Source organism: Zootermopsis nevadensis, unplaced genomic scaffold, assembly GCF_977971745.1.
Source record: "Zootermopsis nevadensis isolate Lab colony 2312 unplaced genomic scaffold, Znev_1.0 Znev_ptg000010l, whole genome shotgun sequence".
Lineage (NCBI taxonomy): Eukaryota > Metazoa > Arthropoda > Insecta > Blattodea > Termopsidae > Zootermopsis > Zootermopsis nevadensis.
This window is the reverse complement of record NW_028259142.1, coordinates 20,308,246-20,333,617: the sequence shown is the minus strand read 5'-3', so window position 1 is coordinate 20,333,617 and position 25,372 is coordinate 20,308,246. Positions and strand designations below refer to the sequence as shown.

The following is a 25,372-nucleotide window of genomic DNA, read 5'->3' as shown; positions in this document are numbered from 1 at the left end:
TTTCACACAAGGAGTGTCGCATTTATGTAGCAGCTGGTTTCATGATCTGTGTATTTATCGGTAAACACTGCAAGGAAACCCGAGAAGAACGCTTCAAAACAGTCGTCATAGAATCAGCGGACCTGCGACCGACATAAAACATGGCGTGCACGGTCACGGCTTCCCAAATTAAGTGAACCCATACGAACGTGCGAAGGATCCACATGGCGTACCACAACGAACTTCTTGGTCGCAGCTTCGGGATCTAGCGTATTCCATAAAGTTATCAAACTGTTCACATAGATAAGGTAACAAGTTAAGGACGACAGCCCAGGAGCCATTTGGAGGTGGATTCCGTCTCAAATTCATAACATGCAGAAAAGTAATTCTTGACGAATTCACAAATATTACTAACAGATCTGAATTAAATTATACAAATATATAAAATCGTGCATACAAACAAAAACTATTTACACTTTTGAAAATACACTTAGAGCTAAACGCGTTTCGACCTCAAGAGGTCATCATCAATGTCAAACAAATTAATTCGTATTAAATCATTTATTTATTATTTTATTTATTTATTATTAACTGCAAATGGGTTTTTACCCGGTGGCAGTGGTCCTACAATAAGACACAACAAAACAATAAGACAACAAAAACAATGACAACAAAAACAATAAGACACAACAAAAACAATGAGGCAGAACAAAAACAATGAGACAGAACAAAAACAATGAGACAACAAAAACAATGAGACAGAACAAAAACAACGAGGCAGAACAAAAACAATAAGACAACAAAAACAATGAGACAGAACAAAACAATAAGACACAACAAAAACAATGAGGCAGAACAAAACAATGAGACAGAACAAAAACAATGAGACAGAACAAAAACAATGAGACACAACAAAAACAATGAGACACAACAAAAACAATGAAGCAGAACAAAAACAATGAGGCATAACAAAACAATGAGACAGAACAAAAACAATGAGACAGAACAAAAACAATGAGACAGAACAAAAACAATGAGACACAACAAAACAATGAGACAGAACAAAACAATAAGACACTACAAAAACAATAAGACAGAACAAAACAATGAGACATAACAAAACAATGAGACAGAACAAAACGATAAGACACAACAAAAACAATAAGACACAACAAAACAATGAGACACAACAAAACAATAAGACACGACAGAACAATGAGACACAACAAAAACAATAAGACACAACAAAACAATGAGACAGAACAAAACAGCACACCACACTTTATGCAATACAACACTGGACGTTAATTGCACAAGAATTGGTGTATTATCTAAATTGAGTTACTTAGTTTTATGTCCACTGGCCTGTGTTGAGGTTTCCATTGGTGGTCTACGGTGTCGTTGTCTGCGACCTTTTATACTTTATAACAAACCATCGTCTTATGATTTGTATGATTTAACATGAACTAATTTGTTTGCCACTGATGATGACCTCTTGAGGTCGAAACGCGTTTGGCACTAAGTGTCTTTTCAAAGTGTAAACAGTCTTTGTTTCTATGCATGATTTTGTATATCAATACACTGCACGGCATTTAAGGTTTTAAGATTAAATTATACAAGATGTCAACTCAGCAGAAATCTCCTTGATTTGCGCCGGGTTCATGGAAACTTAAATATCTCTACAGATTCGCTGTTATTTTCCTCGGTACTTCCCTGGCAACGATTATACAGTGACTTCAGCACTAGAAGGTTACTTAATTACTACAAGTCCTCAGACTTCATAATTAATAAATGACCACTATCAGGCACAAAATCTAATTCTACACTACACGCTTCCAGTTCCTGCAGAAATGTTAATTAAAGTAATTAAAGTAACTACGTACTAAAAGGAGCCTATTAATTACTCTAAAATGTTGGGAAACACGTCTAACAACGTAATTATGACGTCCATACAGACATGAATTGAATAGTAACTGGGCCAGCCAACTTCTTTATATACAAGTAAAATAACTAGTTAGAGATTCATTATTTATGAATTTTCAAAACAGCGTTCTTCAGCAAGACTTTTCTTTATTTATGAAGTTTTTCCGCTTTCAGTGTCCAATTTAAAGTAAACAGGCCAGCGAGTTCAATTTAATGAAATCCATTAAATGTTACAGAAGTTGGCAGCAAAGAGTATGTTCAGTACAGAACAAATAATAATATGCACGCAATCAGATCAGAGGACTGGAGTTGAAACACAACGAAAGGGTTAATATTTATTGCTAAAGAAGAAGGCCGCGGTCTCTTCCCCTCAGGCTTCCCAAATAGTGGACCCAACCAACCAGATGGCTTACGGAACCCGAAGGTTCATCACCGAATTAATCAAAGCCCTCCAACCGGACCCTGTCCTGGGCCAACAAAATCCAGTCTCCTTCAACTCCTATCTTCCACAGATCCCGCCTGAGATTATCCTCCCATCTACGTCTAGGTCTCCCCAGAGGTCTCTTCCCCTCAGGCTTCCCAAATAGTGGACCCAACCAACCAGATGGCTTACCGAACCCGAAGGTTCATCACCGAATTAATCAAAGCCCTCCAACCGGACCCTGTCCTGGGCCAACAAAATCCAGTCTCCTTCAACTCCTATCTCCCATTGATCCCGCCTGAGATTATCCTCCCATCTACGTCTAGGTCTCCCCAGAGGTCTCTTCCCCTCAGGCTTCCCAAATAGTGGACCCAACCAACCAGATGGCTTACCGAACCCGAAGGTTCATCACCGAATTAACAAAAGCCCTCCACCGGACCCTGTCCTGGGCCAACAAAATCCAGTCTCCTTCAACTCCTATCTCCCATTGATCCCGCCTGAGATTATCCTCCCATCTACGTCTAGGTCTCCCCAGAGGTCTCTTCCCCTCAGGCTTCCCAAATAGTGGACCCAACCAACCAGATGGCTTACCGAACCCGAAGGTTCATCACCGAATTAATCAAAGCCCTCCAACCGGACCCTGTCCTGGGCCAACAAAATCCAGTCTCCTTCAACTCCTATCTCCCATTGATCCCGCCTGAGATTATCCTCCCATCTACGTCTAGGTCTCCCCAGAGGTCTCTTCCCCTCAGGCTTCCCAAATAGTGGACCCAACCAACCAGATGGCTTACCGAACCCGAAGGTTCATCACCGAATTAACAAAAGCCCTCCACCGGACCCTGTCCTGGGCCAACAAAATCCAGTCTCCTTCAACTCCTATCTCCCATAGATCCCGCCTGAGATTATCCTCCCATCTACGTCTAGGTCTCCCCAGCGGTCTCTTCCCCTCAGGCTTCCCAACCACCTCTTGTTCCATCCATGCACGCTACATGCCCCGCCAATCTCATTCTTCTCGACTTAATCACCCTAGGGGAGGAGAACAGATTTTTAAGCTCATCATTATGCAGTTTTCTCCACGCCCCATCGTCTTCCCTCCTAGGCCCAAATATCCTCCTCAACACCCGATTCTCAAACACCTGCAATCTGTGTTCCTCCCTCTGAGTGAGAGACCATGTTTGGCACCCATACAAAACAACAGGCAAGATTATTGTTTTGTATATTTTAATCTTTAGATTTCTAATAAAGACTAGCAGTTTATAATTTCCTCAATTGCAATTATTACAACAGGTCTGCTGCACGTGGCGTTACCGTGTTATAAGAGCCAAGCCTGATCGTGTGACAGGGACTTCAACGCTTACATCGTAGGGCTCTTAAAGCCGTAATAAGCCCGCCTCTTCAGAGACACGAATTGCCCTGATCTGATTAACGCCCTGACAACCGCGTTATATCAACCTGCCGTCGTCTGTCACACAAAGTAATTACGGACAATCGGCGTCCTCCTGGGGAGTCAAAGAGCACGGCAAATGATGGAATGCACACGCATCAAAGGCGTTCTTTACATTCTCCTTTTTCAAGCAAACATAATTTCTTTCCCTAATCAATGATCGCACATACGTCGTAAATACACCAATAATAATCGATCTTAAACGTAATCATTTATTAGAGATAAATCCTTTTCTGATCGTAGTTTCGACTTTCAGCTCTCTCATACAGTCCTGCGTTAGATTCAACACTTTCTATCACTAACTAACTAACAAACTAGATGGCTTACCGAAAAAGAAGGTTCATCACCGAATTAACCAAAGCCCTCCACCGGACCCTGTCCTGGGCCAACAAAATCCAGTCTCCTTCAACTCCTATCTCCCATAGATCCCGCCTGAGATTATCCTCCCATCTACGTCTGGGTCTCCCCAGAGGTCTCTTCCCCCCAGGCTTCCCAACCAACACCCGGTGCACACCTCTTGTCCCATCCATGCGCGCTACATGCCCAGCCCATCTCATTCTTCTCGACTTAATCACCCTGACAATACTGGGAGACGAGTACAGATTTTTGAGCTCATCATTATGCAGTTTTTTCCTAGGCCCAAATATCCTCCTCAACGCCCGATTCTCAAACACCTGCAATCTGTGCTCCTCCCTCTGAGTGAGAGACCATGTTTCGCACCCATACAAAACAACAGGCAAGATTATTGTTTTGTATACTTTAATTTTCAGGTTCTTAGAAACCAGACGGGAAGACAAAATATTTTGAACTGAGAAGTAGCAAGCATTTCCAGAATTTAATCTCCTCCTAACTTCCTCATGAGTATCATTTTGATTTGTTATTGTTGTTCCTAAATAAATAAATAATAAAATATTCTAAGGCAAAGTTAAAGAGCAAGGGAGACAAAGCATCTCCTTGTTTTAGACCGTTCTTGATGAGGAATGTCTCAGATACATATTTACCTACTCGAATTTCGCTGCAGGTTTCATTTAAGCACATTTTTATTAGACTCAATAGCTTCTTTGGTATATCAAATTCAATAAGAATATTATATAACACTTCTCTCTTCACAGAGTCGTAGGCTTTTTTGAAATCTATAAATAATTGATGTACGGTCCCACCGAACTCCCATTTCCCCCCCCTGATTCTCCAGCTGTTACGAAAAAATCAACCAATCCAAGCCACATTCTATCACTGACAGTCAAAAACACGTTCAGTTAACAATCATTTAGCGAAAAATTTATATATTTTTTGACGTTGTGTTGATTTTAATAAATTACTTCCATCATCCCACATCGTAAGAAATCACCCAAATTTCACGTACACACTTTAATTCATGCATAAAATCATCATATTTTTTTTATTCCTTCAAGTTTCGCTCGTATTTTTCAATCACGGGAAACAATTAGCGAGTTGGGTCACGTACGCCCTGCGCTTGGCAGGCTGAAGGCTACAACAGGCAAATTACCTGAGAAACAATTGAGTGGGGAAAATTGAACAACAGAGCAAACAACTGACGAGCGTTGTTGTACAGGTCTCGAAGTTGCGCGGGCTATATTTTGCAGTTGCGATCAATGCGCGGTAGAGCTGGACCCCTCCGATGTAATTACCACGGGCAAATTCGTGGCATTTCCTGCACAATGCCTCTCGTAACCGTGGCATAGAGAAGAGAACGAATGCCAATTAACCTTCACACTGTTCCAAGCTCTCAACCTCTTTACTGCTGTGTTATGGTCTACAAAATTCGATTCACGTACGAAGCTGTTAGTTGCCTGCACCGGATTTAAAAACAAACTCCAAATTAATTCTGCTACAACAGTGCCAGTTGTTATACAAGCATTTCCTTCCGACCCTCAACCTCCGACTATTTTCCTCTCCTCCTGCCAATCAGTTGGCTGCATAACAGCCAAAATACCATGGTTAAAATCTCGGCCCGGAGGCCGGCTATCCCGACTGGGTATTTCGTGGTTTTCCTCAGACACCATAGACAAATTCCGATACAATACATTAAACTAGGCCACGACCACTTCCTTCCACAACCTTTCAAATTTAATTATTCATTATAATAGCCTCATTCGAAGTTATGTAGTCTGAGTTACTGAAAGAGCGTCGTTAAATGAAATATAAATAAATAAACAAACCGCCAAATTCCAGAGAACTCTCGGAGGAACCATTAACTTCCTATTATTATAAAACATGAGCATATGAACCTTGTTGTAATAAACAGCTTTAAAGTTTCTTGTGTCAGAATCTATTGTCTTCGCAAAATTGCACTGAAAATACAAAAAAATTATAAAACATCTTAATAAAGTAAATTAAATGTGGAACCGTCTTAATGGCGACTGAAGCAAGATTCATGTCAAACCCATCAACACAAAACCGACCGTCTCCAAACCCGGCCAAACGCGGACTCCGCCCTACACCACCACAGACGCCACCAAAACCTAGTCAGCTTCCTACCAGATCCCTCTCGATCCACAATCCACAAATGTTTCTCGTAATTCCATCCCAAGCCCCTTATAAACACGTTAGAAGATGAGTCTAACGTCATTAAATATCTAATAACCACATCAAGACATGCATAAGCTAAAATGGTTGCCATGGATACACGTGATTGGAGTTTCAAAATGGCGCATTATAGGTGCCAAATATTAAAAGATTATCATTAAATGAAAATAAATCAAGTCTTTCATGTTTCCTTCTGAAGTCCTTCTTCTATGACAAATCTAAACTCATTACTCCAATCAAAATAGTACTGAAAATATCTTACGTACGAATAACGCACGCAATTATTACGCCACAAACCGTATTTTAAAGGAAGGCGACTCCACGTACAATAAATTCTCAAAACTGAAAACAAAAGTCTCTGCGGGCAAGGCGAAACTGCATAAATGTGGTGTGGTAGGGCGCGGTTTGATAAATGTGTTACCACTGTATACATAGGCAACACACAGTACACCAGGTGATAATGTGGTTAGTCTAAACACAGAACGTAGTTTGTTCAACTCTTATACTTTCACGCTATAATATCACTTTCTGGAACAGTGGGTTATTATAAAAGCGACTGTCACACTTTTACTGCATAAAACAAACTCTTACAAGAAATGAAACTCATGTAACCATTAGCTATTTAAATAAAGAGTTTCAGGTAACATCGATTAAATTACATGCCTAAAATTCGTATCATATAAATACATAAAATTAAAACTGTAGGTACGTATACATTTGTAAGTTTATAGTTCGATAACAAATTTGCCCCCAAATTTCGGACGCTTATTTCTTGAAACAGGAAAAGATTTTGGAAACGTCAAAATTTAGAAAAATTGTCGTCTATTATAAGACCCGGTGAGGACGTTTCTGTAGGTCGGAAAAAAAATAGAGGAGCCAAGACCAAAGTTTTTTTGTTTCAGAAGTGAATTTACAGGGGCAAAGGGCATACATAATCCCGAAAACATTTTCCAGGTTCGAGACCCGGTGAGAATGTTTTTGTAACTCGGATAGAACAGTGGCGCCTATATAAAAACTGTTTCGCCGACTGTCTTGGATTCCAATCACGGTCAGTTTCCTGGGATTAAGAAAAATTAACTCCTATGATGTGCAATGCTATGTACTGAATGATAAGGTATTCGGACAATCAAGACTGATAAAAAAATGTAAATATTTCCCATCAAAAAAACTATATGCACTCTGTTAGTCACAATTTTCCCGTTTATACGAGATTTTACTTTTGGAGTTAAAAACCTTATAAATAATCTAATGGTCTGCAGCTCGCACCAAAGTCCTTTACATTTAAACTAGGATACGATGTGACGACAAGACTAATTTGATTTCTGTTACATATATGAATTAATATAAAACGTCTATTACGTATGTTATTCTGTTTATAGACCAACAATATTTTTTAACTTCACAGCTGTCCCAGACTATAAGGTTTCCCAGAATTCCAAGCATTTCCAATGAATTATTTATATAAATAATTAATATAATCCACTTAACCTACTAATTATCTGTCTAAAACAATATATATCGAAGGTTCAATGAAGCAGCAAGAAGCATATCCCCCTAAATCAAGTAAACAGATCAGAAATGGACTCTTTTCTAATTGGTTACAAAGTAAGATTTTGTACTGACGGTGATGAACCTTTATGATACGAAATATCAGAATGTAAGTTAGCATAATCAGAAGTTAAACTCTTATAACGCCCAAATTAAGACAAATTTACACTTATTATTTGACATGGTCTCTTTTCCATTATGCTAATTCTGTTCATAACCACGTGATTAAAGTCAATTGCTTATCGAAGTTCAAGAAACCTCAACCTATTCGCTATAGTTGAAAATATTTGTTTAAAAAACTTGAATAATGGGCTATACACCCATAAATTCGAATAAATTACAAGGGTTTCATGACTATTGTAAACAGTAATGAAGGATGGTTTTCGACATTTACCACAAAATTCTTTAAAAAAAACTAACTTCATACAACAGAACCCATCTTGAGAATCTATTTGTCGCTCAGCTGCTAAAGAAATTCCCAGCCATTCATGGGACATGGAGGTTCACTGCCGTGTTAACAAAAGCCCGTCCAGATATCGTATCAACATCTCTTTTACTATAACATTTCCAGGTCTCGGTCTTCCAACTGGACCCCCCCCCCCCTTTTAGAATTACCGACTGAAATTTTGTATGCATTTCTCAACCTCCCATGCGTACTATATGCCCCACCAATCCCCTTAAAATTAAATCTTTCAGAAGAGGCTCGCTTCTGGGTTGTCGAGCCTTAATGAGTACTCATTGCCCTGATGATGGAGGAAGGAAGGACCTCTGAAACGTCGGTAAACTTCTATCAGACTCACCGCCGTGAAAACCTCAAGTCCTACATAAATATTTTAGGCATACTAAGCCAGGACCAAAGAGTTTACATGGGTTCCTGAAAATTTAGAATTTTTCAAGCGACGCAACTCGCCGGATTTAATAGTATAAACTGACTATCTCCATCAGGCGTCCTACAATATGGCTACCACACGTGGCATACTGACGTGGAAAACTACAAACGGATTTTCACAGCCCCGTAACCCGTCCCTTAACGATAATCGATTCATAGTGTACTTTAAGTGTCGAGGCTGATTCATTCGTAAAACATCCCATCGTAACAAGCTCGTAGGACAGACCTCCTGTTACAATTACTTCCTCTGTCCAATTCAGATTCAGAAATATCACGGTTACTAAAGAAACAGAAAGTGGATTTTCCCGTGAGTCTTCACAGCGGAGGATCCATTTAGAAGTCTTCTGCATGATTAATGTACGCATACATTGAGGTAATAGCCACTACGTGGGCGAAATACTCAGGAGCAGAGCTGTAATTCGCTTTCCTGGAGCTGGGTCACACTTCATCCTACAGACGCACGGTCCACCGTCAATTATAAAAACGGATGTTGAACACAAATTGTTGCTGCAAATATCGTACGAACTACAGTTGATTGGGGCACAACCAAGGACACAGAATTAAAATCGGAGCTTATTTATAATACGTTTTAAAATAAAAAAGTGTAGATGAGCGGATAATATTAAAAATGTTTTTTAAAATAAATATTTTATTATAAATTCCATTAGTCTATGTCACATTCTAAAGGCATTTATTCGTTTACAACTGTCTCAGAAAAATTACGCATATATTTTACTCAAATATGTCGGCGAGAAAAACACGTCACTTGTTACAAACTGGTGAGGATTTGGAGGGAAGAGACCGTGACGTACTGTAAACTGAGTAGAACGAAGAACGTAACCAGACCGACATTCGAATCGAGTAACTTGCATTCCTGGAGCGTTACTATCACAACACAAATAATTAGGATCCTATAAATGAACCCTATCATTCCTCTGAATATTTAACTCAATGGAGCACAGTCCTCCTTGAGAAGCTCGAAGTCCTTTAGGTAGACAAGAAATTCACTGACGTGTTGATTACTGTCTTCACAAGACCCTGTCAATTCACCCGAACACAAAACACCTCAGTCTAGTTAACACTATCACACGTTCCAATCCTATTTATATTAGGATTCATTTTAATATTGTTCTCCCATCTACAACAGGGAAGCCAGAGTTCAAATCGGGGCACCGGTTTAGGAAGAATCAGAATATCAAAATTCATATACCAGCGTAATGAATGTGGTAATAAGATCAGTGAAATATTGTTATTGTTTTGTTCTGTCTCATTGTTCTGTTGTTTCTTATTGTTTTTGTTGTCTTATGTTTTTTTTGTGTCTTATTGTTTTGTTCTGTCTCATTGTTCTGTTGTTTCTTATTGTTTTTGTTGTCTTATGTTTTTTTGTGTCTTATTGTTTTGTTCTGTCTCATTGTTCTGTTGTTTCTTATTGTTTTTGTTGTCTTATGTTTTTTTTGTGTCTTATTGTTTTGTTCTGTCTCATTATTCTGTTGTTTCTTATTGTTTTTGTTGTCTTATGTTTTTTTTTGTGTCTTATTGTTTTGTTCTGTCTCATTGTTCTGTTGTTTCTTATTGTTTTTGTTGTCTTATGTTTTGTTGTGTCTTATTGTTTTGTGTCTTATTGTAGGACCACTGCCACCGGGTAAAAACCCATTTGCAGTCAAATAAATAATAATAACATTTGAATAAAACGTCATGAATTCGAGCGATCCACATAAAAAAAAAGGGAACGTAAAGAACGCAGATCCCAGAACACGCAAATTGTTAACTGAAATTAGCTGAGACAAAAACTTCAAATTCTCGTGCAGTACGAGATTTCTTAAGTGAGTCTGCAATTTATATACGTAAGTAATTCTACTGTAGCCTTAAACAATGTGGCGTCACGAACGGCCACCAAGGCCTCTGGAGATGGTGACGTCACCTTCATCCTCGGCTAACAAAACTAGTTTCCTTGATCAGACCCCCAACAAGGTCATCTGGTTCCCACATGCTGCCAACATACGAAAGTTAATAAAACCACAGCAATTTCCTCGAGCCTGTCAAGTAACTGAGACCAGTGTCCTCAAGCAGACCACGAGTGCCTCATCCGAGTACGTAAAATACTCTGTTTCGATTAAAGACACTGTCTGAATACAAACGAGACGTGTCTTTATCTCTGTCTCTCCATTTTATAAAACCATCGCATTCGAAATTTATTATTACCAAAACGTGTGAATTCCGGAAACATCATCAACAATTCGTCAATAAATAATGCATTCGACAGTCATCTGTTCTCACGTCAGCGAATCTGAAACACGCATTAATAATACTAATAACGCAGCACAGATTATAGAATCAGCTGCAATTGGCAGGGGTGCCAATATCTCTGACGCGAAGATACCAAAATTACATATCATTAGCTGCTTACGCATTTAATGAGCATATTTATATTTGATCGTTGAATTACACGAGTGAATGAAACATTAACAAAAGGTAATTAAACTCTCTTGGGTCTGAACTAAATTAACTCCATGCAGCACAGTCCCTGATTTTAGTTAAGCTATTCAAAATACTCTGGCCCGGAGTTAATTTACGTGTTCATAACAGTCCATTACTATTTATAGTTTAAATGCGTCATGTTTGTGTTTTATAATTAAAATATATAATATAATTCAGGTCTATACACAAACTTTATTTACAGATGTTAAAATTTAAAATCTGCGCTATTCATCGTTACTACGATGTTACAATACTGCGCCTTCATTTACTACATGTTTCGATGCGTAGCATCATCTTCAGGTTTTTCCTTTAAAACTACTTTATATTACAATGCAAGTTTTTCAATTTATTCATCTGTTTTGTAAATTATTATAGTATGTGTTCTGTTGATCTTCTTATTTTATGTATCTTATGTTTGTTTTCCATTATTCTGTGAATAAATTAATTAGCATATGAGTTATTTATTTATATGTAAATAAGTTTGGAATATTGTTGTATATTTGTAAAAGTAAGAACACAATAACATACCATGAATAGCGCAAATTTTAAATTTTAACATCTGTAAATAAAGTTTGTGTATAGACCTGAATTATATTATATATTTTAGTCCATTACTAGTCTGTACCCTGAGTCAGATGAATTCAGACAATATTTTCACACATAATTTTAAGATCAATTTTAATATTATCCTCAAATTTCTTTTCTCTCAGACACGATGTATGGCCTTTGGTCGTAGAATTTATCTCGTTAACAATATTTAGTTCGAAATCTATTTATAAAACAGACAAGTGTTTGTTGGTTGGTGATCATTTATATTCTCGTCGGTGATAATTTTTTTAAACCTCTGTTTTAAATTAACATAACCTCAGGTATGTCTATTGAAAGATTCATAATTCGTGTAAGAAACAAGATACACAAGCTATAATACAAAAAAAAATCAAAATATTTATAGTCATTTTGCAATAGGTCCGTGAACTTCTCACTTGCGGTACGTAGAGTTTTTCCATAATTCTTGACGATTAACGCACACCTGCTTACAAAAGAGTCGAATCAGAAGACAGACGGCCTTATTTTAAATATTAGTTCACTCCAGATCATACGAGATATAAAAATGTATCGCTAGATAACAATCGACAGTCGGCCTTATGATATAAGATCGAGAAAGATGTGTCTGCAAGATTAACGTAGTGACTGTGTTAATATTTTTGTCAATTATTTATTTTTAATCCGTCTGATCACAATATAATTTTATTTAAAATTTCTTATAATTAAGATAATAAAATATCATTCATGTTCCTTATATATAAATAATTGATATAATATTCACAATATGACGCAATTACATTATCTTAATATTTTTGGATGATTTCGGAGTTTGCTGTGATTAAAAGAAAAAATAGTTGTCTTTGTCTCTCACCGCCTTCTATTCCTGAAACATCCGAGAACTAAGGATGATATTATGTTTTACAGAAAGTATTAGACTCATTAAGAGATCATCTGAAATTATGCAGTATCGGTCAATTAGGAGTGGTATAAAGATACACACTAAATTAAAACTGCAATCACAAAGCATTTCAAAAAAATAAAAATTCTCCTGTAAAAACGAATATCTTGCAGTCATGAATAAAATATATACTTTAAAATAAATGGCAGCCAACAACAACAACAACAACAGATTTTCTCGGATATATTAGAAATATCCAGTTGAAATTGGCAACGCAGCTCAAGACTTTCTCCATCGTCCGCCTGAAGTACATATTCATCCTACGCAAATCAGCAAATTTCACGTACAAAGAAGGCAATCCGTCTGTTCCGCGAGCAGCACGCGTTTACGACAAAAGGTCGTACACTGCAGCTATGAAGCCGTGGATCTGCGCAGGTTTTCTCAGCCAAACTTCCACAGCCTTCACGCTGCCTTCTACCAGGAGAGAAACATTCACCAAACTTTCGACATGGCATTAAACGCAAGGCCATCTGACGCAAACAGGAGTCCTCATCGGTGTGGACAAGTGTTCGTTTGTGTGGGCGATCTTTAACGGCTGGGTGAATCACGTGACCTGTCTGTCGTGGCGGCGCGTCTGATCGGGGATCAGGGCACGGTAGGAGTCGTCATTAAACAAATTCACGCAGGACGCAGATTCTCCACGATTATGAAATTCCTAATGCTCGCAAAATCGCAAACCTCAAACCAAGGAACACAGCAACCTCTTCTTTCTTTCTTTCTTTCTTTCTTTCTTTCTATTCCCCTCTCTCTCTCTCTCGGTTTTGTTTCTTTTTATCAATTTCGACGTCTGTCTTCTCCTAGACTCATTTTGCCGTTTCGTAAATCTTTCTGTTTTAACTTTCCATTTGTCGCCACTCGTCATGTATTTGTTATAAGTCACCAGTTAGTACCAGATGCACGAAACTCATGTGACCTCAAGTCTCGGCCAGCAATCGCAGCTGAGTCACTGGGTGAGTCACAGCAGCTTCGAGTTGACTGGACGTTAGCCCACAATGTCCACGTTTCATAAGTTGGCAACAGTATCTACAGTCCACTTCGTAAAACATTATACTCAATGCTACGCGATGATCTTTTTTTAAAATCATTGTTTCTTGGTTTATTTATGATCTGTTAGGGAGGCTGAGGTAGGCCATGGCCGAGGTCTACTCTGAAAAAAAATAATACACCTGCATTTCATAGGAGGAACAAGAAAAGTTGACAGCGGGTGTCCTGACCGGTATTCGAAGTGGGAGATTTGTAATATTACTATCTGCTCCTCTGAAAACCAGATCCGCATTTCTGATTTCACTTTCATGGGCCTTGACATTTAAACTGATTTCCGGCGACAAATAGATAAAACATGGCTGGCGCTGAAGCTCCAGATGTGAACAGCGAAGGTTTCGACAACCAGAAAGTTTTCACCATCGAAATAAGACGTGCCCAATTTAATTACCGCCTACGTAAGCAAAAGTTCTATACACTTAATTACATTAACTTCTCCGCTAGACGTTTAGAATTCTAGGAAAGACAGAACCAAGTCACTTCTGTAACAACAGCTGACACAAGGTAGCAAGCAATATTAAATTCATTGAACAATAAAACAAATTTCAGGAAGACCTAATTCATTTAAATAAAATTAGAAACGTTAAAAAAACATGACAAGGGCTAAAGAAAGAAACCTAAAATGCGTACAAAACACCCGGCCTCATTTACAATTTTGTCTTTCAACAAAAGCACTTGCAGGGTTGCATGAGAAAATTGCTTTCCTACGAACATAATGGATACGAGTTAACGCCACAACACAAACAGAGAATGGAAGCCAGTGGAGATTTGAACGCCTGAGTAAGAGACGAACATAAATTGGCAGCCAAAACTAGCGGTAATATCCCAAGTTTTCTTAAAGCATCCACGCACAATAAACCAAAAACAAAATAATTGTTAACAAAATTTCTATATATAATCTCTTCAAATTATTTTCTAACGCATCCATATTAGGTATGAAGAATTTTACTTGAAATTTGTCTCTTGAAGAAAAATTTCATGAGCGTTAGGTTCATTGCCATAACCGATAATTTCCTTTTCTTATTACTTTCAAAGTATCATCACTTTTTGTGGTCTACATTAAACAGTTCATTTTGTTTTATGTCCAATGTCGTCAAAAGTTTTTTCGGATTTCTTCCAAGAAATGGAGGAGTGCTTTAAAAACGTTTGGCACACGTACTAAAGGGTATCTGTAAATCCTGTCGAGACTTGCTGGTTTTATGGAACTGATTTAATAGACGACTTCAAAATTCTAACATGAATACAAATTCTTATTTCTTCATTTTATCCAACTTCTCTTCTTGTGTGGATTTCTTCACTGGAATCAATATGAATACTATTAAGGACCTCAACGGACAAGTCTGTCACATATTCTTTTAACAATCCCTTCATATGCCCACTGCTTGTGTTTCCATAATGTTGCATATAGTCGGCCAGAAATGGATCAAACTTAGCAGTGAGTTCAATCAAACCAAGAAAACGTTCGTCATTTGGTGAGACAAAGTCTTCATTACCTCCCGTGAGCGCTAGGCCACGTTATGTACACAACCGCTCAACTATTTTGACACCCGAAACGTCCTCCAACATAAATAATGCGTCAGAGAAACGCGTGGGATGTTCAAGGCCAGATCTCAGACTCAGGCTTTACTGAAGGTATCCAAAATTCCATTAGCGTCTGACGCTAATGTACACGAAAGGAAAAAAAGGACGACAGTAGGCCGTGTTACAGAACTGCGACTGCGCAGTTCGGTGAATCAGTAAGGCTTCTACAAAGCACGTGACATGATTTCTAACTATGGTCTCGGGTTGATGGCAACTGCGTTCATATAAGATTTACTAGTCTTCCGGGGCCACTTAAGTAAAATTCGATTCCGGTTTAGAAGCCCGCACATATTTCTTTCCACGAACCATTAAATCACTTATGTTGTCTCTCGTGTATGCTTCAGAAGAAATTCCAGAAACAACGGATTCTCGGCCAGAAATTTCATAAAAATCATCCCACAGCGCTAGTCAGAGAACGGACAGCGTGGAAAACACGTCTTTCAACTGACGCCGAACTCGTCAAAGCTAACGTAAAAAGAATATGTTAAGTACAGGTTTTCTATTCAATCACTGTAATCAATTATAATTTATATGTAATAAATATAACAGGCAGATATTTCCTGACAAGCATCGAAATTACGCCACATTTTTTATTTGGTGTTAACGTCAAACCTCGTTTTATACAAAATTGGAGGAATTTTACTTGTAATGCTGTCGCTCTAAAGACCTGGATTCACTGTTAGATTATCGGCGAACTGCACAGAGAAATTTACATGTTCAACTGAAGATTGAATACGCGAATAATACTCTCAATGACGGGGCCAAACACTCACTCAAACCAGAATATAATTCTAGATCTGCAGACTACAAAGCAGGAAGGTATCAAATCTTGTTATAATGGAAGTCAACATAAGACTGCAAAATCACAGGAATAAATCAATTATGACCGAAATAACTGCTTTAATAGTTCGTCACCAATACGTCTAATTTCCACTCTTGTGACGTGCCTTCTGGGTTGACATTTGTCCAAATGAAGTAATTTGTTAAAATTTAAATACCAGCACTAATCAGCGACATTCACGATTGCATAAAAACAATACATCATCTTAATGAATGCAATTCAATAACTTACAAAACATACTCGAGCAGTAGCGAACATCAACAAGCACCTACCTGCTGTTGGCTTTGATCTGAAGGCGAAGGGGCGCCGCGGCGGAACTGACGTCACGACGAAGACGTTTGTGTTCCGTCCTCAGAGCGTCACGGTCGTACACGGCCGGCTCAAAGTGTCGGATGAACTCGTTCAACACCAGGCCTGCAGCAATAAATGAAAAATGTCGCATAAACTCGTTCAATACCAGGCCTGCGACATTGGAAAAACGCGGACGACAAACGGGTAGTATGCAACTTTACGGCCGTTTTAATAATATTACAGTTCAGAATTTCTGTATTAATCGCAGGCAAGCTCAGTGCCGGGTAAAGCAGTGGAATTAAAACAGAATTGCGTCGAGATCTTCCATCGATATGGTAAGATCCTAAAACATTCTATTTCCCATCTGCGAACATCCTGTCGCACAGATTTTCTGCCAGCTACGACGACGATAAGGACGACAGAGTGCTGGCAAGTAGTCAGACGCCAGGCGCCGATCGGGAACTGGCGTCACAACCCAGGCCCGAAATGTAACCATGACGATACTGCCTGCCCTGAGAACCGAACCTTCACTGACAGTGGTTCTTACACTGAGTAACAAGTGAGGATCATGACGCCAACTACTTGAAACGCACACAATAAGAGTTATTATTTTGTTTAGAGACAGCGTATCAAATACTGGAGATTTAATCAAAAGTATGATGGTAAACGCTAACTACTTCTTAGCTTATTTAGCAACATCTTATCAACTACTGGGGGTATTCGTAATGTAGTTTCATCTAAGAACACACCGTTAATTACTGATGAGAAATACCGTCATGTATACGCAATAAGCCACGAATAGAGTAGGCCTCTCTCTCTACAGGGTAAGATGTCTTAGTAGGCCTAGATTTAACAGCGTCATAGCAACTGTAGATGATAAATATCAGGTTGAATTCAAAGGGATAAGACATATGTATATTTGGAGAAGACAAGAGAAGAGAAGAGAAGAGAAGAAAAGAGAAGAAAAGAAAAGAAAAGAAAAGAGAAGAAAAGAAAAGAGAAGAAAAGAGAAGAGAAGAGAAGAAAAGAAAACAGAAGAGAAGAAAAGAAAAGAGAAGAAAAGAAAAGAAAAGAAAAGAGAAGAAAAGAAAAGAGAAGAAAAGAAAAGAAAAGAGAAGAAAAGAAAACAGAAGAGAAGAAAAGAAAAGAAAAGAAAATAAAAGAGAAGAAAAGAAAAGAGAAGAAAAGAAAAGAAAAGAGAAGAAAAGAAAACAGAAGAGAAGAAAAGAAAAGAAAAGAAAAGTGAAGAAAAGAAAAGAAAAGAGAAGAAAAGAGAAGAAAAGAGAAGAAAAGAAAACAGAAGAGAAGAAAAGAAAAGAAAAGGAAACGAAAAGAAAAGAAAGAGAACTGCTAATCTCCTCATAACTGAATATTTTTCTCTTCAACATTTACTTTATCTCTGTTAGGTGCAACTGAACTAAGTTAATTCCATGAGATTAGATTCATTCGTGGAACGCTGACAGTGTCATAGCTGGCCAAGAATCCCCCTCTCCTTATTTCCTGCATCGAAAGTTGTTTACTGGAATCATAATAACTCGCCACTACACGTGTTCTGAGCCACACAAATCAAATCGACACTCTTACGCCCTATTTAAGATCATTCCATCTACACCTAGGTCTTTCAAACATCTGCATGACTAGCCAAAAATTTAATTTGTCTGCCCAAATTTTCATTCATAGCCAACGTGTCGAGGTGGTTAACATCTCCAGAATCACCAGCTCTTATAAAAGGCATGGTGAGTGGTTGCCGCTACTTTTTAATAAATTGATATGAATCTCGCATTTGAAATTAGCTATCATATCTGCGACCTGCGATTTTCATCAGATTCTCCAGGTAAATACGGGGATAATATTTTTAAATAGGCTATAATCAATCATCAGTCATAACCAAAAGATATTCTTCAGAGACCAAAACGTAAATTACACTGCTCTTAATTTAACAACGCTGACACAACTGTATACGTCACGTAGACCCGACTTTAAATAACCACGATAAGAGAAATTTAATATACCAGGTTTTCAACCAAAAAATTATTCCCTCATCCGTGCTACATGCCCTGCGAATCTCCTACTTTATTTAAACATAAAAACGGACTAAGGTGCACGATTAAAATTATGAGGCTTTGCCCTGCGAACAATTTTCAAAGACTGTGACACTATTTATTCATCCCTTCTGAAACATTTGATAGCCAAAACATTCCGAATGCAACCCTCTCGTGTCACAGGCAAAGCGCGAGATGAACCACACAAACTCAACAGACCAGCTGCATTAGTGTCGCAACAAATCCAGGCGTGTGACGTAGACAAAACAAATTATAACCGCTACGTTCACTGATATTAGTCTCGCGAGAAGTTACATAATGATGGGTTCCAAGAGCGAGTCCTTCGTCAGATGCACACGCCATGAAACCAAATGATTTCATCAGAATACAGACAGAAATGCGCCTCAGTGTCACGAAGTAAGATATATATTATATTTAATTTATATTTAATATTTTTCAGAGTATGAACAAGTTCATGTCGCAAAACTCCATTACGAAGTGTGTACCGTATTCTCGAACCCCGATTGTACAGTTTCCAAACAATTATCTTGTGCACAATTCGAATAATATCGGATCATTAGACATCGTTATTATAACTCGCATGCGAACCAGGGGACCGTGAAATTAAATTATTTTGCATTCGACAGGGGACAAAAATGCACTGAGGCAATATTAACTGGTTTCTCTTTTATTTCCATGCAAATTATCAAACTGCTGTATCACATATGGAATATCAGAATACATTCCATAGATTTTCTGGTTGATACACCGCTAGGAATTTTAGATTATTTGGCTATTTGCACTAACGAAAAGTGAAAAGAAATAATTTAAAATGGGACTACAAACAATGACTGAACGGCTAAAGACAATCCCAATACACCAGAAAACTTCCTACGGGCCAATAAAAATTCGGAATAATAAATAATTTGTCCGTGGCTTATTAAACGACGATATAGCCACGGTGGTCTAGCGGTTAGAACGCTGGCCTCGGGTTCGATTCCCGGCGGTGCCCGAATTTATAACTTGTGTTGGGCAAGGCCGTGGTCTAGGCAACACGGAGTTTTCCTCCGTGGCATCCCAACAATTACTCCATTCACACACAGAAGAAGGCAATGGCAAACCACTTCTGGATCATCTGCCAAGAACGTATATGAACAGGTCCCAGTCCGAGAAGAGAAAAGGATGGAAGGATCCTGTTCATATGGACCTGTCGTCAGACAGAACACTAAATAATAATAAGATGAGGTGGTCTAGCGGTTAGAACGCTGGCCTTGTAATCCTGGGGTCTCGGGTTCGATTCCCGGCGGTGCCCGAATATATAACTTGTGTTGGGCAAGGCCGTGAGACTTGCATTTACATAATTTACTGCAACTGTCCAGCGACTGAGGTCACGAAACCAAAATTCCCACTTTTTATCTGAGAACGGACACAGATTCAGTCCTCAATCTCTTAAAATAAATTGTTGTGTCCTAGTACGTATGCAGAAAACTGACAATAGCTATTTAATAAAAATCGTGCGTTTCAAAGTAGAAAGTCTCGAGATTATTTCTTCGTTTGCGTTAGTGTGTAATGGAAATATCGCTTTAAATGATTAAAATACTAAGAGGGACTATGAAACAAAACAAAGCATGCAAAGCAACAAAGTGAGTGGCACACGGGACCAGTTCACAAGAGACAAAAGAACGTGGCTTCAAAACCCCGTCCTCTTCAACAACAAAGGCTATTCAGAAGTTCAGCCTAGAGACTGACACTTAAGTGCACGCTGGTTACGCGGTTTATGAATTAGAAAGTATAAAAGTCTTACTGACGGGGAAAAAAAATAAACGAATTTTTAGAAGCAGTTGAAGATTCCGACATTAAGAGCGGAGAATCATGGTTTTTCCCATTTTCCAAACACTACGATTTAAGTCATATAAAACAGTGGTATTCAACTTTTTTTTTGTTCGCGTACCCCCAGATATAATTTCTCTTCAACTTTGTACCCCCAAAGTTGTTGGTGTATAATTCAAGTTATACATATTATATAATCTACATCTAAAATAAATTAAATAAATTACATTACTGATTATTCAGTGTTTATCATGAATTTTTTTTTTTTTAAATTTCACTTACCCCCTAAGATGTCTTCGCGTACCCCCAGGTATAATTTCTCTTCAACTTTGTACCCCCAAAGTTGTTGGTGTATAATTCAAGTTATACATAGTATATAATCTACATCTAAAATAAATTAAATAAATTACATTACTGATTATTCAGTGTTTATCATGAATTTTTTTTTTTTTTAAATTTCACTTACCCCCTAAGATGTCTTCGCGTACCCCCAGGTATAATTTCTCTTCAACTTTGTACCCCCAAAGTTGTTGGGTGTATAATTCAAGTTATACGTAGTATATAATCTACATCTAAAATAAATTAAATAAATTACATTACTGATTATTCAGTGTTTATCATGAATTTTTTTTTTTTAAATTTCACTTACCCCCTAAGATGTCTTCGCGTACCCCCAGGTATCATTTCTCTTCAACTTTGTACCCCCAAAGTTGTTGGTGTATAATTCAAGTTATACATAGTATATAATCTACATCTAAAATAAATTAAATAAATTACATTACTGATTATTCAGTGTTTATCATGAATTTTTTTTTTTTAAATTTCACTTACCCCCTAAGATGTCTTCGCGTACCCCCAGGTATAATTTCTCTTCAACTTTGTACCCCCAAAGTTGTTGGTGTATAATTCAAGTTATACGTAGTATATAATCTACATCTAAAATAAATTAAACAAATTACATTACTGATTATTCAGTGTTTATCATAAAATAATATTTTTTTTAAATTTCACGTACCCCTTAAGATGTCTTCGCGTACCCCCAGGTATAATTTCTCTTCAACTTTGTACCCCCAAAGTTGTTGGTGTATAATTCAAGTTATACGTAGTATATAATCTACATCTAAAATAAATTAAACAAATTACATTACTGATTATTCAGTGTTTATCATAAAATAATATTTTTTTTAAATTTCACGTACCCCTTAAGATGTCTTCGCGTACCCCCAGGTATAATTTCTCTTCAACTTTGTACCCCCAAAGTTGTTGGTGTATAATTCAAGTTATACGTAGTATATAATCTACATCTAAAATAAATTAAACAAATTACATTACTGATTATTCAGTGTTTATCATAAAATAATATTTTTTTTAAATTTCACGTACCCCTTAAGATGTCTTCGCGTACCCCCAGGTATAATTTCTCTTCAACTTTGTACCCCCAAAGTTGTTGGTGTATAATTCAAGTTATACGTAGTATATAATCTACATCTAAAATAAATTAAACAAATTACATTACTGATTATTCAGTGTTTATCATAAAATAATATTTTTTTTAAATTTCACGTACCCCTTAAGATGTCTTCGCGTACCCCCAGGTATAATTTCTCTTCAACTTTGTACCCCCAAAGTTGTTGGTGTATAATTCAAGTTATACGTAGTATATAATCTACATCTAAAATAAATTAAACAAATTACATTACTGATTATTCAGTGTTTATCATAAAATAATATTTTTTTTAAATTTCACGTACCCCTTAAGATGTCTTCGCGTACCCCAGGTTGAATACCACTGATATAAAACAATAAGTACATACGTTGATGTGTTTGGGAGTTAGAATTAGGCCTTCTTGTTTAAGACTGACCTGAGAACACTTCGAAGTGACGTAACACAGAATTTATAAAAGTTATTAAATAATTAATTTCCACGAGTCTTGAACCTACTCGGCAAATAAGTCAGATGAAGATAGTTCCCTCATATTTATGCAACACGTACAACACGGAAGTTCCCGAGAAATGTAAATAGAATTTTGTTCGGGAATCCCTGAGAGACGAGGCTTCATGCAATGCCTAGGAGAGGTGGAAACGAATAATTATATTTCAAGGATGCGTCTTATGACAGTGATGTACACTCCTGTACCATGTTCCATGCCAGGGATCCAATCTGAGCGCTCTGAACCGTGGCAACCCCTCACAAGGGCAATTTATTCAAGATCCACTTCAATATTCCAACTAAAATTTGTCATTATTTCATCCTAATTTGAGATAAAATGTACCCCGCTCAGCACCGGGTTAGACGGGGTCACGCTCCGGCAGATTTATCCTCGCTACTCGGTATACAAGTGCCTCTGTGTAACCAGGCGTTGGCTTGGGCGTGGTGGCAGGGATAAAACCGCTGCTGATAATGGAATCTCGGTCTTTCAGTCAGAAACTGACAAAGTAACTGGACAGACACAAATCGAAATTCGCCACACAACTTTCATGGAAGGATTTGAGGTTTTCATGGCTGTCTTCTGGGTTGTTGCGCCTGTAGTCTGGTATAAGTTTACGGCGTTTCAGAGGTCCTTGCTGCCTCCATCATCAGGGCGATTATCTCCGTACGAAGCGTTCACGTGAGGCAAAATACAGCAGGCAGGCCCCAGCACAATTGATCATCTGAACTGGAAGGTACACGACGTTGAGAGCGGTTTGTGGCTGCGGATTAATACTACAATACGCCAGTTTTCATTTGAAATGAAGCATTTCCATGGCAACCGACAGCCCCGGAGAGGAACTTGACAGGTGGTGATCTGACAAGCCAGTGAGTTTCGATTCAAAAAGCGCACAAAAGGCAGGAGCCCGGCCGAAGCCCCCCCTCCCCCCACTTCAAAATGCGTTTGGTGAATGTCAACCCCTCTGCCGTGGGTCAGACGCCATCATCCGGATCTTCACCAACATCAGACATAAAAGACGCAACGTGGAAAAACCGATGCTCCGATACAGAAGTGCGTAGGCCACGCTCTTACCGCCCTGACCCGACCAAGTTAAGTCAACTCCGTAAGATCTATTGTATAACTTTCCAGTCCACTACAGGGGTAAAACGTAAAGATTTGGACGAGGAAGAATTCGTCTGGGCAGACTGACGATGACTCGGCAGAGACTCGTAATTACCATCATAACATCCCAGCTATCCTGGCGAGGACGTCTAGGTTAGGGCCACTTCGCACATCTGTGCCAGCTGAATCCAATCCCTTAATCCTTTTCAGATAAGTTTTTTTACGTAATATTTTCTGAGCAATTCGATTAGGTTACGATCTAACCATCATCAGGCTCAGTACACTTCCTCGTGTCAAAGCCTTGGAACATCCAGTAACTGACAATAACAATCGATAAAATAAGATAAAATCTTTTAAGGCTTTGAAATTATTGAATAACGTCCAGTTGAGATCACGTAACGTACAAGGAAATTCAATGAACATAAAACATCAGTAATAAACTTTTGTAAACAGGATTAAATACTTTAAGACATGTGATTCAGCCGAAACATATGTTGGAACAGGATTGGTTAATTTGGTAATGGAAGGAACAGTTGAAGGGGAGACAAAGATTGGAATATCTGACGCAGATTTTTGAGGATGTGGGCTGTAAAAAATATGTGGAAATGAAGAGATTGGCGCAGGATAGACGAAAATGGAGGACCACATCACACCAGTCGAAAGACTGACGACAAACAAACAAACAGAACAGATCCATTAACCGTGAACTCAGCAGGGTTCTGTAATATAGAACTGCTATTTTGGTACCCAAATCGCTCACAAAATATTGAGAATAATCCATTTTGTGGGGCTAGAGAAACAACTCTACATGGCGCATGGATTTGAACATGCCACTAAAACGTCCACGTTATATCTTACCAACTCTTTCTACAGCCATTACTTGTTACTTTGGTATAAAAGTACATTAAAAGGCAGGAATACGTTCCCTGTAACCGTATTTAATCAAATTTTCTCCTTCAAACTTTTTACTTCAGTACTTGGTAGTGAGTTTTGAGAAGGGAGCTTGTCATTAAGGCTCGTCTAAGTATTAAATAATTCAGTCCGTCCGTGTATATACATATATATATATATATATATATATATATATATATATATATATAACATATACAGGGTGAGTCAGAAGTATGTTTACAAACTTTGTGTGCGTGTTCCAGGATCAAAAATAAGGAAAAATATTCCTAATAACGTGGGGTTTTTCGAAATAATAGCCAAAGATATTTTTCAATGTATGTCCTTATTTCCAAGTATAAGGACAGGGATGTTTCTTTATTACAGATGCTCAAAGGTTGTTCCTCCACGAGACTCACGGATTCGTTCGTACACTCCAGGGTTTCCTCGAATCATCCGGCATGCATTCTGCACACGTTCCCATCATTGGTTATGGGTGTTGCACAAACGACGGACTTCAAGTGACCCCCACAGATAAAAGTCCAATGGAGTCAGGTCCGGAGACCTCGGTGGCCACCACGCCCAATCCATCGCTGAGCGAACTGTTCATTGAGATGATCTCTGACGCGATGGGAGAAGTGCTCTGGGGCTCTGTCGTGCATAAACCACATTTGTCTTCTTGTATTCAGTGGTACATCTTCAGGGAGACGTGGCAAGTGTCTTCTTAAGAATCACCGATATGAAAGTCCTCTTAGACGCGATCGAAGCATGTCGCCAACAATTCCTGCCCAAACTTTAATTGAAAATCTTTGCTGGAAGCTGGATTCACTTTGACATGAAGCCAGTTCATTGAAACTAATTTTTGGCTATTATTTCGACAATGAAACATTTGCGACCCCATGTTCATAGGAACATTTTTTTCTTACTTTTGATCCTGGAACACGCACACGAAGTTTGTAAACATACTTCTGACTCACCCTGTATAACCCACATCAGTTTGAAGCTAAAGCTCTTAATATTAATGAATTCAGTCCGTACCGCAAAGAAAACACCACACCTCACCATTACAAAAGATCTACTTCTTTACTCTGTT

General features: G+C 38.2%; 1 protein-coding gene across 1 annotated transcript in view; it reads right to left on the bottom strand.

The window, feature by feature from the left end:
* Kul (Kuzbanian-like) overlaps positions 1 to 25,372 on the bottom strand; it is an 87,656-nt gene that overhangs the window by 59,727 nt on the left and 2,557 nt on the right. The window contains exon 2 of the mRNA XM_087346784.1: positions 16,469 to 16,610. Coding sequence (XP_087202910.1) covers positions 16,469 to 16,610 — 142 coding nt within the window. The remainder of the gene's footprint in view (positions 1 to 16,468; positions 16,611 to 25,372) is intronic.